We start from the raw sequence: 20,803 nt of genomic DNA, 5'->3' as shown, positions 1-20,803 counted from the left end.
GTAAAGGTGTATGTTTGGTGGCCCTGCCAGGCAGGGGGGTTGGAACTACATGATCCTTGAGGTCCCTTCCAACCCGGGTCATTCTGTGATTCTGTGAAACGGCTGGAGCTGCTTAACACATGGAGCAAGTGGGGCCCCTCAGTACTTACTGCTTCTATGATGGCAGCTCAGCTGTAATGGCTGTGCAAACAAAACCGGGATCTCTTTGGAAAAACATCTCCAGCAATGTGTTTGTATTTATGTCTTTTTTCATTATGTCATTTTTAAAGCTGTGCCTGTTCCTGATAGGAGGATTAAAGCGGAGTTGAAAAGGCCGACATTGGTAAGAGCCGCACAAACTGTTTAAATAATGCTAAAAGAATTATTGCAGGTGGTTATCTCTGTTTGTATTTGATAACGCTACCCAGAATAACATCCAGCAGAGCAGTATCTGCTTGCAGGCCTGTGACATATTCATGTTCTTGGAAGGCAGGAGTTTATTAACCCTTTACCAAAAGGAGATGGGAGTACTTGGAAGGTGAAATTTGTTTCAAATTGTATGAAACAGTGAAAGTACGAAACATAAACTTGCAGCATAGCCCTGATATGCTTCTGAAGTCCATAAGGCAACATTTCTGAGCTGTTTTAGGGGCCAATACATGTCAGTCACTTAAGAAATCTTTAGGATGTATTGTGGAATAGAGATATTCTGAGCCTTATGTGTATCCAGAGAACCCCAGAAGTTAGGAAATGCCTTTAAGAATGCAGTTATCATAACGCTGAAATGATTAGGAAAACACAACAACGTTATTAGAGTCTGTATTTGGAATAAATAAATAAAATCAACGTCGTCTCTCTTTCAAAACAGGGATTTGTGCTTTGTTGCAGACCAAAACTTCCAGAAGTCCTTTGTAAATCTGTGATCTAGTTTCTATTGACGTTAGGCTTTCTATAGCAGCCATCGCAATCACGTGTCTTTAGAAAAGTTATCCCATCTCAAACAGTTTTTGCTGTATAAGGTGAAGGTAAGTCTTTGATTTGCATTACACTGTGGAGGACGATTACATAAACTGTGCTTTTTTGGAGCCTTTAACATTAGTAGGCCTGAGCAGCTGATGCTAATGTAGACATCACATTTCTTCTAAGAGAACTTCCTCTTTATCTTCATTTGAGTATCTAGGCAGAAAGAGTGTCCTTACTCAGATACGCTAACATTGCATACATTCAAAACTCCCCTGCTTGCAACTCATGTTTGATTCTACAGAATCAAACCCCAAGTTTCCAAGCTGAGCCCGTGAACTGAGAATATGTAATCAGTGGTCAAGTGAAAAGTTGGTTTCAGAGTTGGAATTGCTTAATCTTGACAGAAGCAAAAAACAGAAATTTGACAGATGAGAATTGAGCTTCCCAACTAATGCAGCATCAATGGCAGATGCCCTGGAGACCACAGTCGCTTCTGGCTTTGATTTGCTCCCAAACCAAGGTCATTAAATGCACGGTTGGAGGCAGGAAACCCCCCTGTGGACATCCACAACACCATCCAGGCTGGAGCCTGCTCTGACTTTGCCACCTGAGCTGGTGCAATAATTGAATCCTGCCTCCTCTCCCCCTCCAGCTGCACCCTCACTGTTCAGCAGTCCCTGATCACATCTCACTTGGCCGTGCAAAATGTTTTCTGATTGAACAGTCACAGTATTTCCTTTCCCCAACTCTTTGCTCAGTTAATCACACCTCTCTTTCACATTCAAGTCACTGCATGATTCTCCTCAGGTTGCTTCCTTTTTATCAAGTGACATTATAGACCAACAGTTAAAACGACAAAGCAGAAAGCAAATAAATTCAGTCATTTTCAAACCTTGATTAGGGCATGCTCCAAGTCATATAGATAATAACAAAAGAAATACAGTTAGTAACGATCTCAGTTAAGCATCTGGGAGCACAAGCCTCTGCTGCGCCCTTTGCATCTTGTGCAAATGCACCGTGTTTGAAATAAGGGGAAAGCTGTGCTAGCCCTGCTTTAGTTGCTGGGCAGAACCCTGATGTTTATACTTCATCAATACAATCACCCCAGTGCTTTGAGCTTTCATGGGTGCTTTGAGCTCAAACATATGTTGATAGCGGTATCCAACTACTTTAGTGTTACGGTAGTATCTATAATGACTTGTATTTCAGTTTTGCTTCGTAGTACAGTACACACAGCTTTTAAATGATGAAACAGAAGGATTCTGTTCATGCAATAACTAACCCAGTTAATATTTCAAATGCTGTTCCATATAGTAAAAAAGGAACATGTCAGTGTGTACTGTAGATCCACTTGGTACAAGTCCTATCCACACCTCTCTTTCTCAAACTGCCTCTGTAGGATCACTGTTTTAATCAGCTTCATTGTAAACTGAAGGTATGTCTGAATGGCATTATGCAGTGCTGGGAGAGACACCCGTGCTGCTTGCAAACATGCTCTCACAGGCAGCAGGAACAATAAAGCAGCCGTAGCCCAGCCACCCGCCTGGACTTTCATCTCCTGCATGTCAGCAGGGCTAATTCATCTGAGCGCAGTGCCGTACCTGCACGGTAAGCTGTTCCATGCTCAGATTTCAGTGCACAACTGTCTTTTAGGTACAGATCCATTGCTATCGAGCAACTCTGATTGTACCCTGAATACATTTTATATGACTTTATCTGAAGAAGTCAAGAATAGCAGGCGTCAGCCTTATGGTATTTATCACATTTATTAAATTTACCAAATTATTTTTATTATTATTTTTATTTAAATAAATTAAAGGAAATTGCTTCAGGACTTTCAGGAATTCTGTTTCTTCCACGTTCCCTTGAAATACAGTTTCAGGAGGAACAGAGGACAAGGCAGCTTCTTAGCACCCTCTGCCACCTGTGTGCTCCCATGCGAGTGACCAAGCTTTCTGTGTTGCTCGTGTAGCCTATTTTCCTGCAGTAAGAATGCAGCCGAGGTGTCTCAGTGACCACACAGAGGCCACCTCCCTAAAAATTACGCGGTTCTCTGACCCACCCCAGGTCTTACAGTTCAGGCTAATCATTGACAGGGCTTTTACGATCACAGGCTTTTAGTGAAGCTTTGATAAGACACTCCAGCAGTTAGCGGCAAGTGAAGACAGCCTGCACAACGGGGACTCCAGGGAATGAATGGATTTCTTTTGGTACTGGTGAAGGGAATCAGACTTTTAATGCTGGCATTATAAAGCAGCATAATGCGTGGCCGACAGCTGAAGAGATTTGTTGCTTTTTGGACATTAGTTTTCGTAAGGATAGCCGCCGGGCTTGCTGGAGAGGGAAGATCTGTGTGGAAAAAGGATCCCAACTCCAGTCCTGTGAGTGAAACACAGATGTTTTTGTATGACACTTTCCCCACAGAGTTTCTGTGGGGTGTAGGGACGGGGGCATTCCAGGTGGAAGGCAGCTGGAGGAAGGACAAGAGAGGACCCTCCGTCTGGGACCGCTTCATCCACACGGAGCTCAGAGACACTGAGCGCGCAAATGTTTCCAGTGACAGTTACACCTTGCTGGACAAAGACCTGTCAGCTCTGGGTTTTTTAGGAGTTACCTTTTATCAGTTTTCAATCTCATGGTCAAGGCTTTTTCCCACTGGAGTGGTAGCAGCTCCTAACGAAAAAGGACTCCAGTACTATAACACCCTTATTGACTCTCTGCTCTACCGAAATATTGACCCCGTGGTTACCCTGTACCACTGGGACCTGCCCTTGGCACTGCAAGAACAATATGGGGGATGGAAAAATGAATCAGTCATTGATATCTTCAATGACTATGCCACCTTTTGCTTCCAGACCTTTGGGGATCGTGTTAAGTACTGGATTACCATCCACAATCCTTATTTAGTTGCTTGGCATGGGTATGGCACGGGTATTCATGCTCCTGGAGAGAAAGGGAAAATAACCACTGTCTACGCTGTAGGACACAATCTGATCAAGGTACAGTATAATAAGGTTTTACAAACTAAACTTGCACTATCCTGGGAAGTAATGGGAGAAATCAATCATGTAATCTATGTTAAAAAATAATAATGAAGAAAAGTGAAAATACCAAGAAACAACCCTTAGCTAAGCCAGTCTTTAAAAGAACATTTTTTAAATCTTCATGTTTATTTCATTGTAGTCTCAGCAGCTGACTCAGTAATTATTTGTTTTCAGGTTTAAATTTCTTTTTGCTCACAGCATCTACCCATTAAAGATCACCAGTTTCCTTTATTCTTTTCATTTAGTTACACTGAAATGAGCTTTCCGTCATTCAGCCACACAAAAATGACTATTCTCTTAGCTCATACAGAGATTTTTTTTTTCTATTTGCATATGGGATCAATTCTGCTAGTAATAGAAGGTATGCAAATATAAATATGATTAGTTCTGGCTTAGTAAGATCACATTGTGAAATGTTTACCACTGACCTAGCAAGGTCATCAGTTCTTGGTTTTGGAAGAAAACAAATGTCCTCTTCACTATTTGAGAGTTTCAAAATTACATTATTTCCACAGCAATTTCTGCATTTTCATTTTTACATGAGCGTCATTTTATATATCAGCTTTCTTCTACAGAATTAGACATCCAATATATTTGATCCCACGACCAGTAGCTTCAACAGCTTCAGTCCTGGGTCCTAAGCTCATAGTGTTCTGTCTTTGCAAAGGGCAAGAAGGGACGTGAGAAGAAGATTATATTTTTAAGTAAAAATGTAGAGACATTCATGCTAATAACAAGAACTTAACAGTATTTACAGCATCTCTGATTTAATTCCACAGAGTAGCTTGTTTATATGCTTAAAAGTTTACATTCTTATTTTCTTGTGCTATAAGTTAAAACAGCAGTTCAAGATAACTAACAATATAAATACACCATTCTTTCATCCGTATTGCTCTAAGTACTTTAAAGAGCAAACCATTGTCCTGCCTGCTTGATAGAGAAGCTGGTATAATTCCCCGTGCTCAAGCAATTCCCTGCTGTCATAGAGACCTTTTCTACTGCCTACCATACATTATAAATGTAATTAACAAATATATCTGAATGTATGTGTTACTTAGGAAGAAGCACACATGTTGGAAAATATTAATTAACAGAGTGTTTGACACTTTCTGCACCTTCTATTCCTTGTGTTTGCTTCCAGACTTGCCTACATTTCTGACTGGCATAATCAAAACTGGGCTATTAGCTCAGCAATGTCTGCAGTAAAATCCATATATACACCACATAGCACAAAGAGAGCAATACCTCTCAGCTGAGTGTGCCAGGAAGCCCAGCACAGCCGGGTCTGAAACACAAATTACTAAGTGAAGCTTCTTGGTGAACGTTATTTAACTCAGACTTGAGTTAATTGTTCATTTTAGCTTTAAAATCTGCGCTTCTGAGCATAAAACAAATCACTACGAAGAAGGATTTAGCGAGACTTTGTGCAGCACACAACACATTAACTGTTCATTCGTTATTCTTGAGCAGAAGTTATTTTCATGTTCTGCATTCAGAAAACAATACACAGATATCGATGTTTCCATCTAAAATATATGCCTGCATGTTCCTGTATACAGTACTCATAGACAGTTATGGTCTGTTAATATATCATTATAAAAGACCTGATAGTATCCCCATGGAAATGAATAGGAAATATGATGTTTGAAGCTGTTCAATTATAAGAGGCTAATATTTTCACATAGGTAAATCTCTATCTAATCAGATGGTGGTCACCAAGGCGTTATCTCTACTGACCACAAGGCATCTTTACCACAGGCTAAAAGCGCCTTGAACCAAAATAATCTCTCCAAACAAGCCCCACACACCTGCTCTGCTTCCAGAGTGATTTTCACACTCTCATCATCAGACTGTCAATTCTAGCTCCCCATTCTTTAAAACCCAAACAACTAAATGCAAAGAGAATCATTTTATTAGGATTTTTAAGGATTCTCTTGCTGTTCAGCACACTGAAGTAACTCCACATTGTTTTGTGTCTTTGTTGTTGAGATATTCTATGAAATCCACTCTGCTGTAACAAATCTTATCAATCTGAAAGTGTCGCTATTTCTATAATAAGCTTTTTTTTCCATACAGATAATAATTTATAGCAGCAGAGTCTGAAGGAGTGTGAGAATATTTCAATGAGGAGAACAACACTGTTGTCTTTCTTCTATTAAGTTGACTCATTCTATCCAGCCTTTTTGCAGGGTTCATACTAACTGTCTTAGCACTCCTGTGACTTTGAAGTCTACGGAATAATTGCTATGTTAACACCAGGACAATATGCTGAAATTAATGTCATACGTATCTAGAATAAATACCCAATATTGATCCTGCTTTCACTGTGTACTCAGCCTTGACATTTGTCCTTGATCTAACAAGGAAAGTGAAAGATTAGAGATTAAACTGTAACTGAAAACAGAACATTAGTCAAGATGTACTCAAAATAGTCATCATAATGTATGATATAGCTTTCAAGTCAATGTTTATTTCATGTTTCATCTTACAAAACAAATGCTAATAGTCAGTTGGTTCCATCAGTGATAGTTTGCAATTAAGTATGTCCTCCACCTGAGAATGCTCAGCTGCTTCACAGACAATTAACAGCTCAAAACAGAGTTACTGGCAAGCAAAGGTTATTGCATCTACAACAACTGCAGACGCCTTCTATGTTGATCAGTCACTTTTTTTTCTAAATTGAGACAGCCTTTGGAATTTGGAGACATCAGTGATGTCACAATTTGTGATGTGCAGATCTTACCTCAACTCATGCTAAATGCAGGTGTTTGCGTTAGAGGTCTGCTGGTGTAGAATGGTACCTGCGGCTGCTTTCACACCTGCAGACAGTGTTTTAGTAGTAACTTTATTTTTCTCTAATCAACTTCCTGAAATTGCATATGAAGCGACGTCTCCCTAATACTCTTTCACGTGTCAGTATTGTATTTTTAATTGGTTGGTTTTTGGCAAAGCTAAAGATTGCTAAGATTTACCAGATGCCCCTTCCTGCTGCCTGGCTGTGCGAATAACACAGCTGACCTGAGCAAAGTTTTTCTTGTCAAACCAACAGAAATACGTATCTTTCATTAAACAGGTGTTAGTGTGCTGTGTCTGGGGAAAAATATTCACTAACCACATAAAAAATCAGTAGGGGCAGGCAAGTGCAAGCTAACACCAGAGTAAGGCTGGCCCTACCAGCCACATGGGGCTGGAGGGACCTCTGGGAGTGAGGGTAACTGAGGGGATGGCGCTGGCCACATGGGTTTGCTGATAAGACTGGTGAGAAATCCCTTTTATAATATTATAACTAGTAGCTCTCGGTTTACTTCATACATACAATTTTGCTGGCCTCCCTTTAACCTGCATCTCAAAGGTTAACGTTGCTTTATCAGTACTTTCAAAGACAGACCTTGAACGAATGTTACAAGCATGACCTTAGAAACCATAAACAACTGATACACAAAATTTCACAAACTGTCATTCCACAGCACTCCTGAGCTTAACCAAATACCTACCTGACATCAGGCCTTTTTCTTTCTTCTTTTCTTTTCCAAACTGTGCAGTTCTAGATAAATCAGCTGAAATTATTGTCAAAGGTAAGCAATGCTGTTTGGCTTTGTAATGTCAATCTAACGCAGCACTAGAAGTGTTTCATAATGTTTCTCCATGTTTTTCTGGGTGCAAACAGTCATTTGTTTTCCAGCTTAGTGTATGGAGCCGTTCTTCAGAAGCAATGTAAACCCTGAGTTATTGGACAACTCATCAGCAGGGGGAGGTGTCAGCTCCTCTCCTCTGTCACATCCATCCCCAGAGCATCCAGAGTCATCCTTCCATCCTGCTCTGACACCTGCCATCTCCTATTCTCCTGCACAGCACTCAAACATTGCTGGCGGTTCCTAAATCTCCAATACATTCGTTTTAATGCACAGACCATAACAATTTTTAATTACGTGATCTCTTAACTAAATAATCAATGTGGTATTCAAAGGTAATTCTGGTGTGTGACAATGGTAAACTGTCTAAAAAGCAATAATGACCTGAAAAAGTGAATTGCAATGCAATGCAGGGTATGTTTTCATTGCTACTAACACACTTGGCAAAACTTGCGTCTGTCCTAGAAAAGGCAGTTTGGCATCACCTGAGTGCTGATATGTGCTGATATGGGCCATAAGCAATAAAACCTGCGACATGCAGCTGCCAGATTTCCTTTTAAAACCAAAGTGTTGCTGCTGTCAGAATGGATACTTAGAAGGAACAAGCTTTATTCTGCTGTGCTTCATTATACTGTCAGGAAAATAGTAATTGTAGCAACTTCAAAGAAGAAATGAACTGTAAGCCTGGATCAAAATCCTCACACTAGGAAACAGCATTTTGGTTCAAATTTTGCAGCTGCAGCTTAAAGCTTCCTCCACATTTTGTACGCAGGATACCTGAATTGGAACATGTTACAATTAGTGCAAATTCAAACTAAGGAAAGTGCACCCCGGGAACAGAACAGAGGGGATGTGGTCTGATCTGAGCAGATTCTGGGAGCCCCCATAGCACAAAGTCAATCAGTAGCACAAAGCCAACACTGACACAGGAGACATGATCTAAGATATATAATTAATGTAAAAATTGTAACCACAGTTTGAATTCTAACAGCAATCAGTGCTTTACAACAAAGGAAGAACTGGCTGGGACTGTGCAGATCACTGATATCCCACTGTCGACAGCTGCTTGATCTAAAATTAGTTATGAGAGCCACTTCATGTTGCTGCTGGAGCATCTAACAGCCTTCAGACCTATATCAAAAGGCAAAAAGCCACAACCCTAATGCATCACAGCAACGGCACACAGGAGATGTGAGCATTACTACCACCTAAAGGCCTTGCATTTTAGCAGCTATTGCCCAGTGCATCTCTTCAGGGTGATTGCTATACCTTAACCATTCCGTGATATTGCCTAAGTAGCAGCAATTCAACCTTGTTTTTCTTTTACCAGGCTCATGCAAAAGTCTGGCATAACTACAAGAAACACTTTCATCCGTATCAGAAGGGACTGATGTCCATAGTCTTGGGATCCCACTGGATCGAACCCAACAGATCGGAAGACACTTTGGACATTTCTAAATGCCAGCAGTCTGTGGAGAGAGTACTCGGATGGTTTGCTAAACCCATCCACGGGGACGGCGATTATCCAGAGGAACTGAAAAATGAGTCTTTTTTGCCACGCTTCACCGAGGATGAAAAAAAGTACATAAAAGGAACGGCCGACTTCTTTGCGTTTTCCTTCGGTCCCGATAACTTCAAACCTCCAAACACTCTACCAAAACTGGGACAAAACCTGTCGCTCAATTTGAGGGAGGTACTGAACTGGATTAAACTGGAATACGACAGTCCTCGCATCTTCATTGCGGAGAATGGCTGGTTCACCGACAGCCACGTGAAAACCGACGACACCACTGCCATCTACATGATGAAGAACTTCATTAATAAGGTGTTGCAAGGTTTGTGCACAACTTTTTTGGATATATATATTTTTAGGAAAATGTTAAGCTTTTTAATGATTAGATCTTTATTTAAAGGACGTGATGGCAACTAAGTTAATTATTAATTATTTCTACTGCATAAGCGTGAGCCCCTGATCAGGATCCACTGTTGGCAGTGTTGTACAAACAGAAGAAATATGTAGTCCCTGGCCCAGAAAGCTAAAGTCCAACATCTGGGCACAAAAGTGAGTAAAAATGAACGTAAACAAATACACTGCATATCGCTTTTCACTGATGGCAGCCTGGCTGTAAAACCTTTGTGCGGGCACATACCTTGATGGCAGGAAGATAAGGCAATGACAACAGGCCGTCATTGTCGTTCTTGGAGGCAATGGAAACTGAACTTTCACAGCTGTTACTTTCCTATAGTACTAAATACATGGCTGATGAATGTCAATTTCTCTTACGCAGCTATTAAATATGACAACATAGATGTGTTCGGTTACACAGCCTGGTCACTCCTTGATGGCTTTGAATGGCAACACGCCTACAAAATCCGGCGTGGATTGTTTTATGTGGATTTCAGAAGTGAACAAAAGGAACGGATTCCCAAGTCATCCGCGCTTTATTACAAACAAATCATACAGGAAAACGGCTTCTTCCCAAGAGAGTCCACACCAAGTGTTCAAGCTCAGTTTTCCTGTGACTTCTCCTGGGGTATCACAGAGTCTGTTCTCAAGGTAAGAGTAGATAAAACACAGAAATGACCACTGGAGGCAGAACAATTATCAGTTCACTTTGTGAGTAAAGGACTGGGTGCAGGACCTTTTTCATTCAGGGATCTCAGTGTGCACTGCACACCATCTTTTCTCCCAGATGTTTCTTACAGTACCTCCTACAGCTTTGAATTTAGTGGACAGGATGACCAATGTGTACAGCAGTGCTGAAATACTCTTTGTCATCACATACAGAAAGGCAGTCCAATGAAAAAAACATCAGCCACCTCCACGTGCCAACAGAACTCTGTAATTCATCCTACTTATCAACAGAAGTAGGGAAAAACAGTAAAGCTTCCATATATTCTGTGAAGCATTTTGAGTAAAATACACAGCACTGAAAAGACCACTTCCTTTAAATCTATATATACTTTAAACTTCACTATATTATACTACAAGTTGCACAGAAAGCATTAAAAATAACACCCAAAATGTATCCTTCTCTACATAGAAACTTGTTAACTAGTAGAAGATAGCAGAGATGGAATTGACTACATGCTGTTTGTGTCAGGTATTTGCACAGACAAAAGGACTACCAGAAAGAACAGGGGCTGGACTGTTGTGCCATGGTTGCACAAGACTGACCTTGGCAGCAGTGCCAGAACAGTCCGTGCCCACCTGTTACATCCCCTGCTGCCTCTGCAGCACCATCAGAACCGCCCTTTGTGTGACCACAGAGGGAACCCATCTGGGGCATTTATCTGTGTGACAGCAGACGTAACGTATACTGGTGGAGGGACCGGTGTGACCTCATTTTAACATACTGCTTTCCTTTCCCCAGGCAGAGTCCGTGGCTTCCTCACCCCAGTTCTGCGATCCAAACCTCTACCTGTGGAACATCACAGGAGATGGGCTCCTGCACAAAGTGGAAGGAGTGAAGCTAAAAACCCGGCCGGCACAGTGTACGGACTTTGTCAGTATTAAAAAGCAACTTGACCTCCTGGAAAAAATGAAGGTTACCCACTACAGATTTGCACTTGACTGGTCACTAATTTTACCCAATGGAGATCTGTCAGTGGTCAACAGACAGGTGCTGAGGTATTACAGATGCGTGATTAGCGAAGTGCTAAAACTCAACATCCAGGCTATGGTCACCCTGTACTACCCAACGCACGCCTACCTGGGCCTGCCGGGCCCTTTGCTGCAGACAGGAGGGTGGCTCAACCAGTCTACAGCCTTCGCTTTTCAAGACTACGCGGCTTTATGCTTCCAGGAACTTGGCGATTTGGTTAAACTCTGGATTACAATAAACGAGCCAAACCGACTCAGCGATGTCTACAACAGGAGCAGCAGTGACACGTACCGGGCAGCGCACAACTTACTAATAGCGCATGCCATGGCCTGGAGAACATACGATGTGCAGTACCGGCCCTTCCAGTATGGCAAGGTGTCCCTGACCCTGCACTCAGATTGGGCCGAGCCTGCCAACCCCTACTTTGAGTCCCACGCCAAAGCTGCCAACAGGTTCCTTCAGTTTGAAATAGGCTGGTTTGCAGACCCCATATTTAAGACCGGGGACTATCCGGCTACAATGAGGGAATACATCCATTTTAAAAACAAAAAAGGCCTCTCACACTCTTCACTGCCATCTTTCACAAGCGAGGAGAGGAAGCTCATTAAAGGTGCAGCTGACTTCTATGCGCTGAATCACTTCACCACGCGATTTGTGATTCACGAGCCTCAGAACGGGAGCCAGTATGAGTTTGACCGTGACATCCAGTTCCTGCAGGACATCACCTGCCTGAGCTCCCCATCTCGCCTGGCAGTGGTGCCCTGGGGAGTGCGCAAGGTTCTGAAGTGGATTAAAAGAACCTACGGTGACATAGATATCTACATCACGGCAAACGGAATAGACGACCAGTCCTTGGACAACGATGAGCTACGGACTTATTACTTAGAAAAATACGTACAAGAGGTTTTAAAAGGTGAGTCTATGATAGATTCCTCAGAGCTGTTCCCAGTCCCAGTTCAATTTTCAGATAGTGTGATACCTCAGACTAATTATGGAAACATCTCCCTAGTTTACAGTGTTTTAGCTGAGTCTGGCTCACATCCTCAATCACGCTTTCTGCTTACATATGAACGAGAGACACCAAGGACTGTTATTTATGATTTCATTTGAGTATTTTTTGCCCAGTGTTTGCATGCAGCAGGGTTACAGTCCCATATGTCGAGGGGCTGAGCAGCTGGGTCTGGAATAAGGCAGGAATTTCATCACCACCACCCTCAGGTCCCAGCTGGGAATTTGCTCTCCATAGGTCCCGCAGGTGGGTTCACAAGAGCAGGGCCTCACTTTTACCAGAGAGGAAAGCTCCCAACTCTAAACCAGCTCAGACCTGCAAACTCTAGTTATACTCTTTAAGTGGATAACCATTTGGAAACTTAACTCATTGCCAGAAAGTCTGCAAGTCATACAAAACTTTACTAACAATATTAACACCACTTTTATTGTTCCCTCCCAGCGTACTACATCGACAAAGTCAAGATTAGAGGCTACTACGCGTTTAAACTGACTGAAGAAAAATCTAAGCCCAGATTTGGATTCTTCACTTCTGACTCAAAAGGAAAGCCCTCCATAAGATTTTACAACAACCTGATAAGCAATAATGGCTTTCCTGCCGACTACTCTGTCTGTGACCTGTCCAACGAGAAGCAGTGCAGCTTCTGCTTGTTTGTTTCTCAGAAGAAGCCATTAATATTCTTTGCCTGCTGTCTTTTCTCCACTCTGATCTTGCTTTTAACTATCATTGTCTTTCACAAAAGAAAAAGAAGAAAACGTTTCAAGCCAAAGAGGATCCAGCGCATCTGTGTGTCACTTTAATAAGGGGGCACAAGCCCACTTTGACCAGGATTCATGACTGTGCCTTCTACAGAGGACCATACAGAACTGGCAACTGCAGAAAAGCACTATGTGAGTCACTCCAGTTATCCACACCGACCACCTCAGTTGAAAACAGAAGGAAACTGTATGCACAGGAAGACAAGCTGTGATACCTGCTTCTGCTGAAATTGCTTTTCTCCACTTTCTGTACAAGGAAAACGTTACTACTTTCCTGTGCCTTCGAATAACCTTACAAACTGTTTGACTTGTAAAGAGATATTAGTGTGTGAGAACTGATATGCACTTTTATACACACCCCCCTTTGGACCCAAACTTCCTGAGATGGATATTCATGCCATGAATGACGTTAAAGATGGAATTGCAATGGGTAGTTTATAAATAAAAGTGTTAGTAAACACCAAATGGGTAAGTGCGGTCACTATCTGTAACTTTGCACTTTTGGAGGAACAATCTGAACATTGTCAATTCCAGCTGCCCCTAAACACTGAAAACAGCATGAAACACAAGATAAGTGATGCAATTTCTTTACCTACTGTTACAAAAACATACAGACCCTCAATAAGACCTGAGACGTGTTTACCTCCATCTTACAGATACAACGCTTTCTAGAGAGAAGCATCCTTACCCATCCAAGGCAGTCACCACTTCCAGCTGTTAGCATCAAATCCACCCACACAGAACTACCAGGGTACAAAAGGACACCGACACTGAAGAATACTGTAGATCCTTATGCACAGCCAACTAGAAACTTTGCATACACCCTCAAACTAGTGTGTATGCAACCAAATGAATCCCCATCACCCAACCTTAAATCTCAGTTCATAAATGCACAACTACTCCTCCACTGTATTTCAAGTGCTGGCCAACACCATAACAAGTCAATTTATTCAAAAGGCTGTAGCAGTAAAACCATGGATTTTTTGAATGTGAAAACATTCTGCCAGAACAGCAAATGGCAGGAGTATCAGAGATGCACGTGTCCATTACCTGGACAAGAGTCTTCTGGAGCCCATGCAGACACTTTCATGTGCATCCCACTCTGTGTTCAGCTCAGTGGCTCTGCACTCCTACATGAACTCACAGCAGAATCACTCAGTTGCTTTAGGTACTTCTCCTTTGCATGCAGAGATGTTCTCCTTGTTATTAAGCTTCAGCCACTTTATACCAATATTTTATGCAACCCTTTTTAAAATTAAGTCACAATATAAATTTTAGCATAGCACAGAAACAGCACGAAATCACAAAAAGACTTGATACGGTAGAAGAGAAACCAAGAAAATAAGTTTTATCTGCAGATGACACAAATCACATATTGAAACTCTGCCGTATCTGAATTCTGACATTGGGATTTGGGTTTCCTTAATTCTGTGTTGCTCAATCCATGTAAGTCACGTGTTCAGGCTTACTCTGACCCTGCACTCAGGTTCAAAAGACTTTAAGTCGGCTTTTATCAATTCCAGACTGTTTTCAACATATTTCAGGTCTAGAATTTCCTTCCAGAATCTGTACGTCATCATCATCTCCTGCAATCATTGGTTTGAGGTTTTGAATAGTAAGGAAAAAACACTAATTTTCTTCCTTTGGAAACAATGCTTTTGCTGTTTCTTGATGTTACAATTTAAAACTACCACTCTGGGGCTTTACGTGGCATGAGGATTCCAATCCATCAGACTTCTATTGATGTGAATGTTCAGAGAGAAGTAACACTGCACAAGACTACCAACATACAGAGCACTGAACTATTTACCATGACTGATGAAGGCCTTGAGAGGGTTCACAGTATTTTAGATCTTAAAAAAAAGGAGACCCAGATATGAAATAGATTTTCTTTTATTAAAACCTCTGATCTTGCTCAGTGTTTGCATCAGATGTCCCAATCCAGTACGTGCTGATATGCCGTCTCAATTTTTTGTTCTGTTTTTTTTTTTCAGGACCCAGACAACTGTAAATAAAACGTTAAAGGCCTTTTAAAAAAGCTTTACCTAGCAACGCAAACATGACATTCAAAGGCTTGTAGACATAAAACAAGTTCATTTATCTGCAAAACAAGAATAGCACCAAAAAAAATCTGCCCAATTTATTCAGACAATATTACTTGAAAACGAGTAGATGCTCAAAACTTTTAATAACGAGAAGTTGTTCTATTTCTTAAGGAACTCTGAGCAGCACTGGCAATCATTCTTTCTGTAGCCCACAAGCACCCAGCATCTGGCTGCTGCTAATAAGATTTACTTAATGAAATTCACTTCATCAGGATCCTCTGTCTCACGCTCCAGTTCTGAAGGCACACGTTTATCTTAAGTGCAACTCAGCCTGTCTCATCCCACGCAAGTTATTTATTTATACCACATAAGGAACCACACGTATCTGAAATGCATCAAATTCATCTAGCAGTTAAAATTCTTAAGCACAAAATCCTTGTGCCCAATGTCAGCAACAAATTTAGATTAACAACTATCACTGTTCATCTGACATTTGTTTACAAGCACTTAAATAAACTATATAAACTATAGACCCTAACATAGGAAGTACTATCCTTCTTTTTTCCCCTATTACTTTATTTAGAGAGAAAAAAAAGAGGAAAGCCAGCGTATAACTAGGAGGAGCCTTAGTCTAAAGAAGTTTTCTCTGTCAATAAATGGAAAATGCTTTCATCCCATGTCAGTTGGGTTTCAATTCCCAATTGGCATCCAAACTAACATTCACGCTATAGAAATAGGATTCTGTTAGATGCTTATTCCCAACAGCAGCAGAAAACAATGCTATTAAGAGATGTGAAGCTGCTGTCAAGAGATCTAAGTCATAGGATATAAAGCTTTATACAGATGCATCCCTGTAGTGAATATGGTAAACCACTGAGTCCCTGTTGAAACAGAAATACTTTATCAAGGCCCCAGTTCAAGTCACCATTAGACACTTCCTTCCCACATGCTCTATCTCACATCCCCACTGCTCCCAGCTCCCATATTCTGCACACCATAGACTTCAAGATGCAAGCTAATGTGCCATGCTTGTCCTCAGAAAGAACTGAGCACACCTGACAAACACAGCATATTAATGTACAAAATAATACCAATCCATGTAGGACGACACCAACCTTCAGGTGAGTTTTACTCATCTGGCTGCTGTACTGTTCCTTTCTCAGAGACGTAGATACCGTCCAAGAATTTCCTGATATCTTTATTCTTCACTGTAGTGGCTTGCTGGATCAAGGCAGCTATGAACAAAGCAAAGCCAATAGCGTAAGAGATCCAAACAATGTTTCTGGTATTTTAACTAATAAAACCATCACTTGGAGAAGGGAATTATCAACTTGAAATCATGGCAGTTCTAAAGAAAAAGAACATATTTTACTCAGTGTATCATGGCAACATGAGGCAGAAACATATGAGCTGTCATTTACTTCAGCACTGAAGAAAAAGGACAGAAATTGTTTGCTACACTCACATCTCTAGATAAACTTAAACACATCATTACATTTTTCTTTGCAACTACTTCACAAACCTGAATTGGAGACCAATTCAATGTCATTCCCTTCAAGGATCAGCTCGTCTTTCTGGGCTTGAGAAACGGCACAAGTAACACCTACAGAAAAGAAAATGCACAAACTTGTTACCAGTAAAATAATAAACACATACTAAAGACACTGCATTCAGGTCCCAATTCATAGATGAAGGCTCTTCTCACTCTAGACAACAAATGAGCTTCTCTGACTTAAAATGGTCCTCCCACAACAAGACTGCCCTCTCCCAGCAGTTTCAGCACACAAAGCTTACTTCCTTTCAATCCAGAATGTGACTGTACTACAGCACTAATCACCAACACAGCTCATAAGCTGGAGAATCTGCCAGCATGACTGTCAGCTAGGTGGTGCCATTTTCTACATTCTTACGTTCATGAAGATAAAACCAGATACACAGCAAGCAAGTCACTGAAAAAACAAATCCTGTCCTCTGCTATGTTAGACACAATAGAATCATAGAATTACTCAGGCTGGAAAAGACCTCAAAGATCAAGTCCAACCACAGCCTAACCATAGTACCCTAACTCTAACAACCCTCTGCTAAATCATATCTCTGAGCACCATGTTTCCACAAGAAACAATGAAAACCTTTCTAAGGGACAAGCACTACCATATCCAAGAACCTAACAGGAACCTTGCACTTGCACAGGAAGTATCACAAGTACAACTCTATAGTTTGATCTACTTAGTAGTTGTTAAGCTAATGCTTCACTAACATCTATCTTTGAAGTAAATGCTGATCTTAGAAAAGAAAAAAATCAAGTCCAGTAGCCAAGCCCACCTTCAATACTACACTGCAAATCAAACTCCTGCACCAAGTCCACGCTGCACTGAGCAGGGTGCTGGGAGCAGTCTGATGCTTCATCTAAACGCACCCTGAAATGCCATCTGTCACACACACACACCTTCAACAGTAATGGAATAAAAAACAACTCTGGAAGATCTCAAGATAACTGTGTTTCTGAAGTGCGTTACAGCTTCCCCTCCAGAGGTTTTGTACAAATGTCAATGACTGGTTCAATTGCCTTGGTGCCTGCTGACTTCCCACCTACTCAAGATCTCCAGTGCTTAGGAGGCACAGGACCTGAGATTCCTCTACACAACTCAGCTATTTCAGGTAGGATCACAGTTGGCTCTGGTGTGGAATCAGGTGCCTTGTACCCCAGCATGGTTTGAGTTGTGCTTCTTTGACCAACAACTGGTTGCTGCTGAGCGGTTTGGGACATTTTCAATGTGATCATCACACTTGGATGATGAAGTCTGTCTGCATACTCAAAAATGTTTCCCATTTTCTGCTTGACCCTTTGAGCAGCACTTTGAAAGCCAGGGATTACTCAGAACAGAGACAGTCCCAAGGTCCCATCCACACACTGCTCCAGGTACTACAGGATCGTATAACAGAAAGTCATTGGGGCTCCGCTTCGCCAGCTACAAAACCAGCTGGACTTATGTTTAGGTTGGATGCTACAAATTCCGTCTCAGAAAGAGTGGTGAGGCATCGTAACAGAATGCACAGAAAGTGCTGGATTCACTGTTTAAGGAAAGGGTAGATGCACTACTTAGAGACATGCTTTAGTTGTCAATATTGGTGGTAGTTTGGACTAAATGATCTTAGAGATTTCTTTCCAGCCACAGTGACTGTATGATTCCTTCTGGAAGCTTAACAAGGTCCTTCCAATGTTTGCCTTGTTAGGCTTCTTGCTAAACCTCATGTACACAGAGCTAATGGGTAAGATGAAAACTGAGACGTGTCCCTGGCTAATTACAAAATTAAAAATACAACTCTTTAAATGCAAGTGAAATCAGATGACCTGCAAAGATTATAATAGAAACACTGGTCTAAAACCAAGCACCAGAAATTTACACCAACAAACACTGTGAAGATCTAACAACAATGAAATGAAACACTGGGATCCTTTTAACATCTATTGCACTAACTAGCTTTATCATTACTAAGGATAAATAACAGAACGGATATTAACCATCAATCTGCACTGAGGTAAATGTATTGTAAGGTGACATAAATACAGAGTGAAAAATGCTGCTTCCAGTAATCAGCTGTTCCTTGCTACCAGTGGCAGTACTGAAAGGGAATAGATTGGAACCCCGATTAGAAATAGCTGAGCACAGTATGTCCAGCTGTACCCACCTGGCCTCATGCGCACCCTGCGGATGTACTTCTCTCCCAAAAAGTTTCGGATTTCCACAAGTGAGCCATTCTCCTGTATAACTACATTGATTGGGAAGTGAGCGTACACCGACCTCATCTTATAACGGAAGCCCTAGGATAAAAGGCATCGTTAGGCACTGAAAACTGGAAATCAGAACTCAGCCAGAAAGGAAAACAGAGGCATAAAGCTCACTGGTTACATTTAGGAACAGAATACACTGAAGATTTGGTCCCAGTAAAGATATTAAGCTCAAGAAACACTCAGAGCTTATTGTTCATTCCTTCCTTCCCCTGAATTTGTTTGACATCCAAAAAGAAAAAAGAAAGCTGCTCACATGCACAATAACTGACATACATGGAAAAGCTCATTCAAGTCTGCCCATTTTTGCCCCCAAATGCCATTGGAACAGCATCTTACCAGCGTCACGCCCTTTATCATGTTCTGTACATGGCTGCAAATGGTGCGAACTGTTGCCAGCTCCTTCCTGTTACCCCACCACTTGTCCACACGCAGCTACACAGAAATAAATAACAACAACAACGCTGTAAGTTACATTCCGGTACTAAAAATAAAGTGGCTTTGTGACAAATTACAAATGAAAAGCTATTAAAAGCACAGATATACTTTATTTCTTCAAAAGACCATTGAAGACCAACCCAGCTCCAGTCCCACATCGTGAGCCACAGACACACAGGAAGTTTTTTCCTTCTTTTTGTCCCATCAGAGAAGGTAGGACAGGCAGCAGGTCTAAAAAGGCTCAGAAGCCTTAAACTGAAGAATGAGGCATCCAATACTAAACGCTAAACTAGTTGTTCTGAAGTCAGCCTACTATAACGCAAGCTATCCATTTTCTCAGTTACACAGTGTTAGGATCCAGAGCTTTTCTGACAAATTAAATGCCTACTAAAAGTTACCAAAATCGGCCATTTTCCCCCTTTTTCTTTTCTTGAAGACACCACATGAAAATATCACACACACATTTAGGGATCAGCCCTCCCAGTGTAACTTGCCAATTACTTTTACTCAGCTAAAACCTGTCAGGCAAAAGAACATCATACAACAAGGAATCCCCTTCGCAACAATAAGAACTGCAACCACACAGAAAAACAATCAGCACCACTCCAAGACACAACAGAACCTCAAGCCTGCCATGGAGCCCAAGCAGGCCTCAGCATCCCAGCAGATCAACTTATCCCAGAAAACACAACAGAGCTCATTAACAGAGCTAACAAGGCCAGATACACCTGGTTGAAGCTCCTGCTTTTCAGGCCTTTAAGCAGGCCGTGCTCCCCTCCCCCTGTGGTTACAGAGCGCGTGGAACTCACCTTCCTGCGCTTCTTTCCCAGCAGGGACAGCTCCACGTTGATGTGGTTGAAGTCTCTCCGCAGGGTCCCCCGGGGGCCCTTCACGATCACCGTGCGGCCCTTCAGGGACACGGTGACTGCAAAGCGAGCACAGACAGACGCACGTTACAGCTGCGATGCCGGCAGCAGGTCGGGCCTTCCAGCAGAGCGCACACGTACCTTTCGGAGGGATCTCCACCGTCTGGTTGCTGAGGATGGTCTTCATCCTGCAAACGACAACCACCACAAGCTGCAGCCCAGGAGGAACAGCGGCTCCTCGCACCGCCCCGCTCCCCGCACGTACCCGCGGCCCGCAGCTGCGTTGTCCCGGCAGCTCCCGACCCCAAACTACCGCCGCTACAGCCGCCCGCACGCAGACCCGCCCCAGGCGCTAAGGAGGCCGCGGGCTCCGCATCCTTCCCCACAGCAGGGCCCGGAGCAGGGAGGGGCGGAGGGGGCGTCGGAGCAGGCGCCATCCCGCCGGCTTTCCCCGTCGGACCGCGCTCAGGGCGCCGTGGCGGTTCGGCCGCAGCCCCGGGATGGCGGTGTGAGCCCGGCGGGGCGGCGCGGGGCCCGTCCGCCGCCGATGGAGCTGGATGCGGAACCGGGCCCACACTCACCTGGCACCGCGCAGCGCCGAAAGGGGCGGCGTGTGACGTCATCACGCTCTTGTAGCCGGTCGCGAGCAGCTGACGTCATCACGCAGAGACCGA

At 42.5% G+C, this 20,803-nt stretch overlaps 2 protein-coding genes across 2 annotated transcripts; one reads left to right on the top strand and one right to left on the bottom strand.

The window, feature by feature from the left end:
• The first annotated feature begins 2,772 nt into the window (after window positions 1–2,772).
• On the top strand, window positions 2,773–14,600 carry KLB (klotho beta). The gene is made up of 5 exons (XM_015862485.2): window positions 2,773–3,941; window positions 8,949–9,453; window positions 9,907–10,175; window positions 10,993–12,136; window positions 12,674–14,600. The coding sequence occupies exons 1-5, from the start codon at window positions 3,204–3,206 to the stop codon at window positions 13,030–13,032; spliced, it is 3,015 nt and encodes a 1,004-aa protein (XP_015717971.1). The 5' UTR covers window positions 2,773–3,203; the 3' UTR covers window positions 13,033–14,600.
• Window positions 14,601–14,865: 265 nt separating this feature from the next.
• On the bottom strand, window positions 14,866–20,791 carry RPL9 (ribosomal protein L9). The gene is made up of 8 exons (XM_015862488.2): window positions 20,711–20,791; window positions 20,271–20,317; window positions 20,073–20,188; window positions 19,165–19,260; window positions 18,726–18,858; window positions 16,558–16,638; window positions 16,151–16,270; window positions 14,866–14,995 (listed from the first exon to the last, which is right to left on the bottom strand). The coding sequence occupies exons 2-7, from the start codon at window positions 20,314–20,316 to the stop codon at window positions 16,164–16,166; spliced, it is 579 nt and encodes a 192-aa protein (XP_015717974.1). The 5' UTR covers window position 20,317; window positions 20,711–20,791; the 3' UTR covers window positions 14,866–14,995; window positions 16,151–16,163.
• Between the last annotated feature and the right edge of the window lie 12 nt (window positions 20,792–20,803).

The sequence above is a fragment of the Coturnix japonica genome, chromosome 4, assembly GCF_001577835.2.
Source record: "Coturnix japonica isolate 7356 chromosome 4, Coturnix japonica 2.1, whole genome shotgun sequence".
In the NCBI taxonomy this organism is placed as follows: Eukaryota; Metazoa; Chordata; class Aves; order Galliformes; family Phasianidae; genus Coturnix; species Coturnix japonica.
The sequence above is the reverse complement of the archived record's forward strand: the minus strand, read 5'-3'. Positions and strand labels throughout refer to the sequence as shown.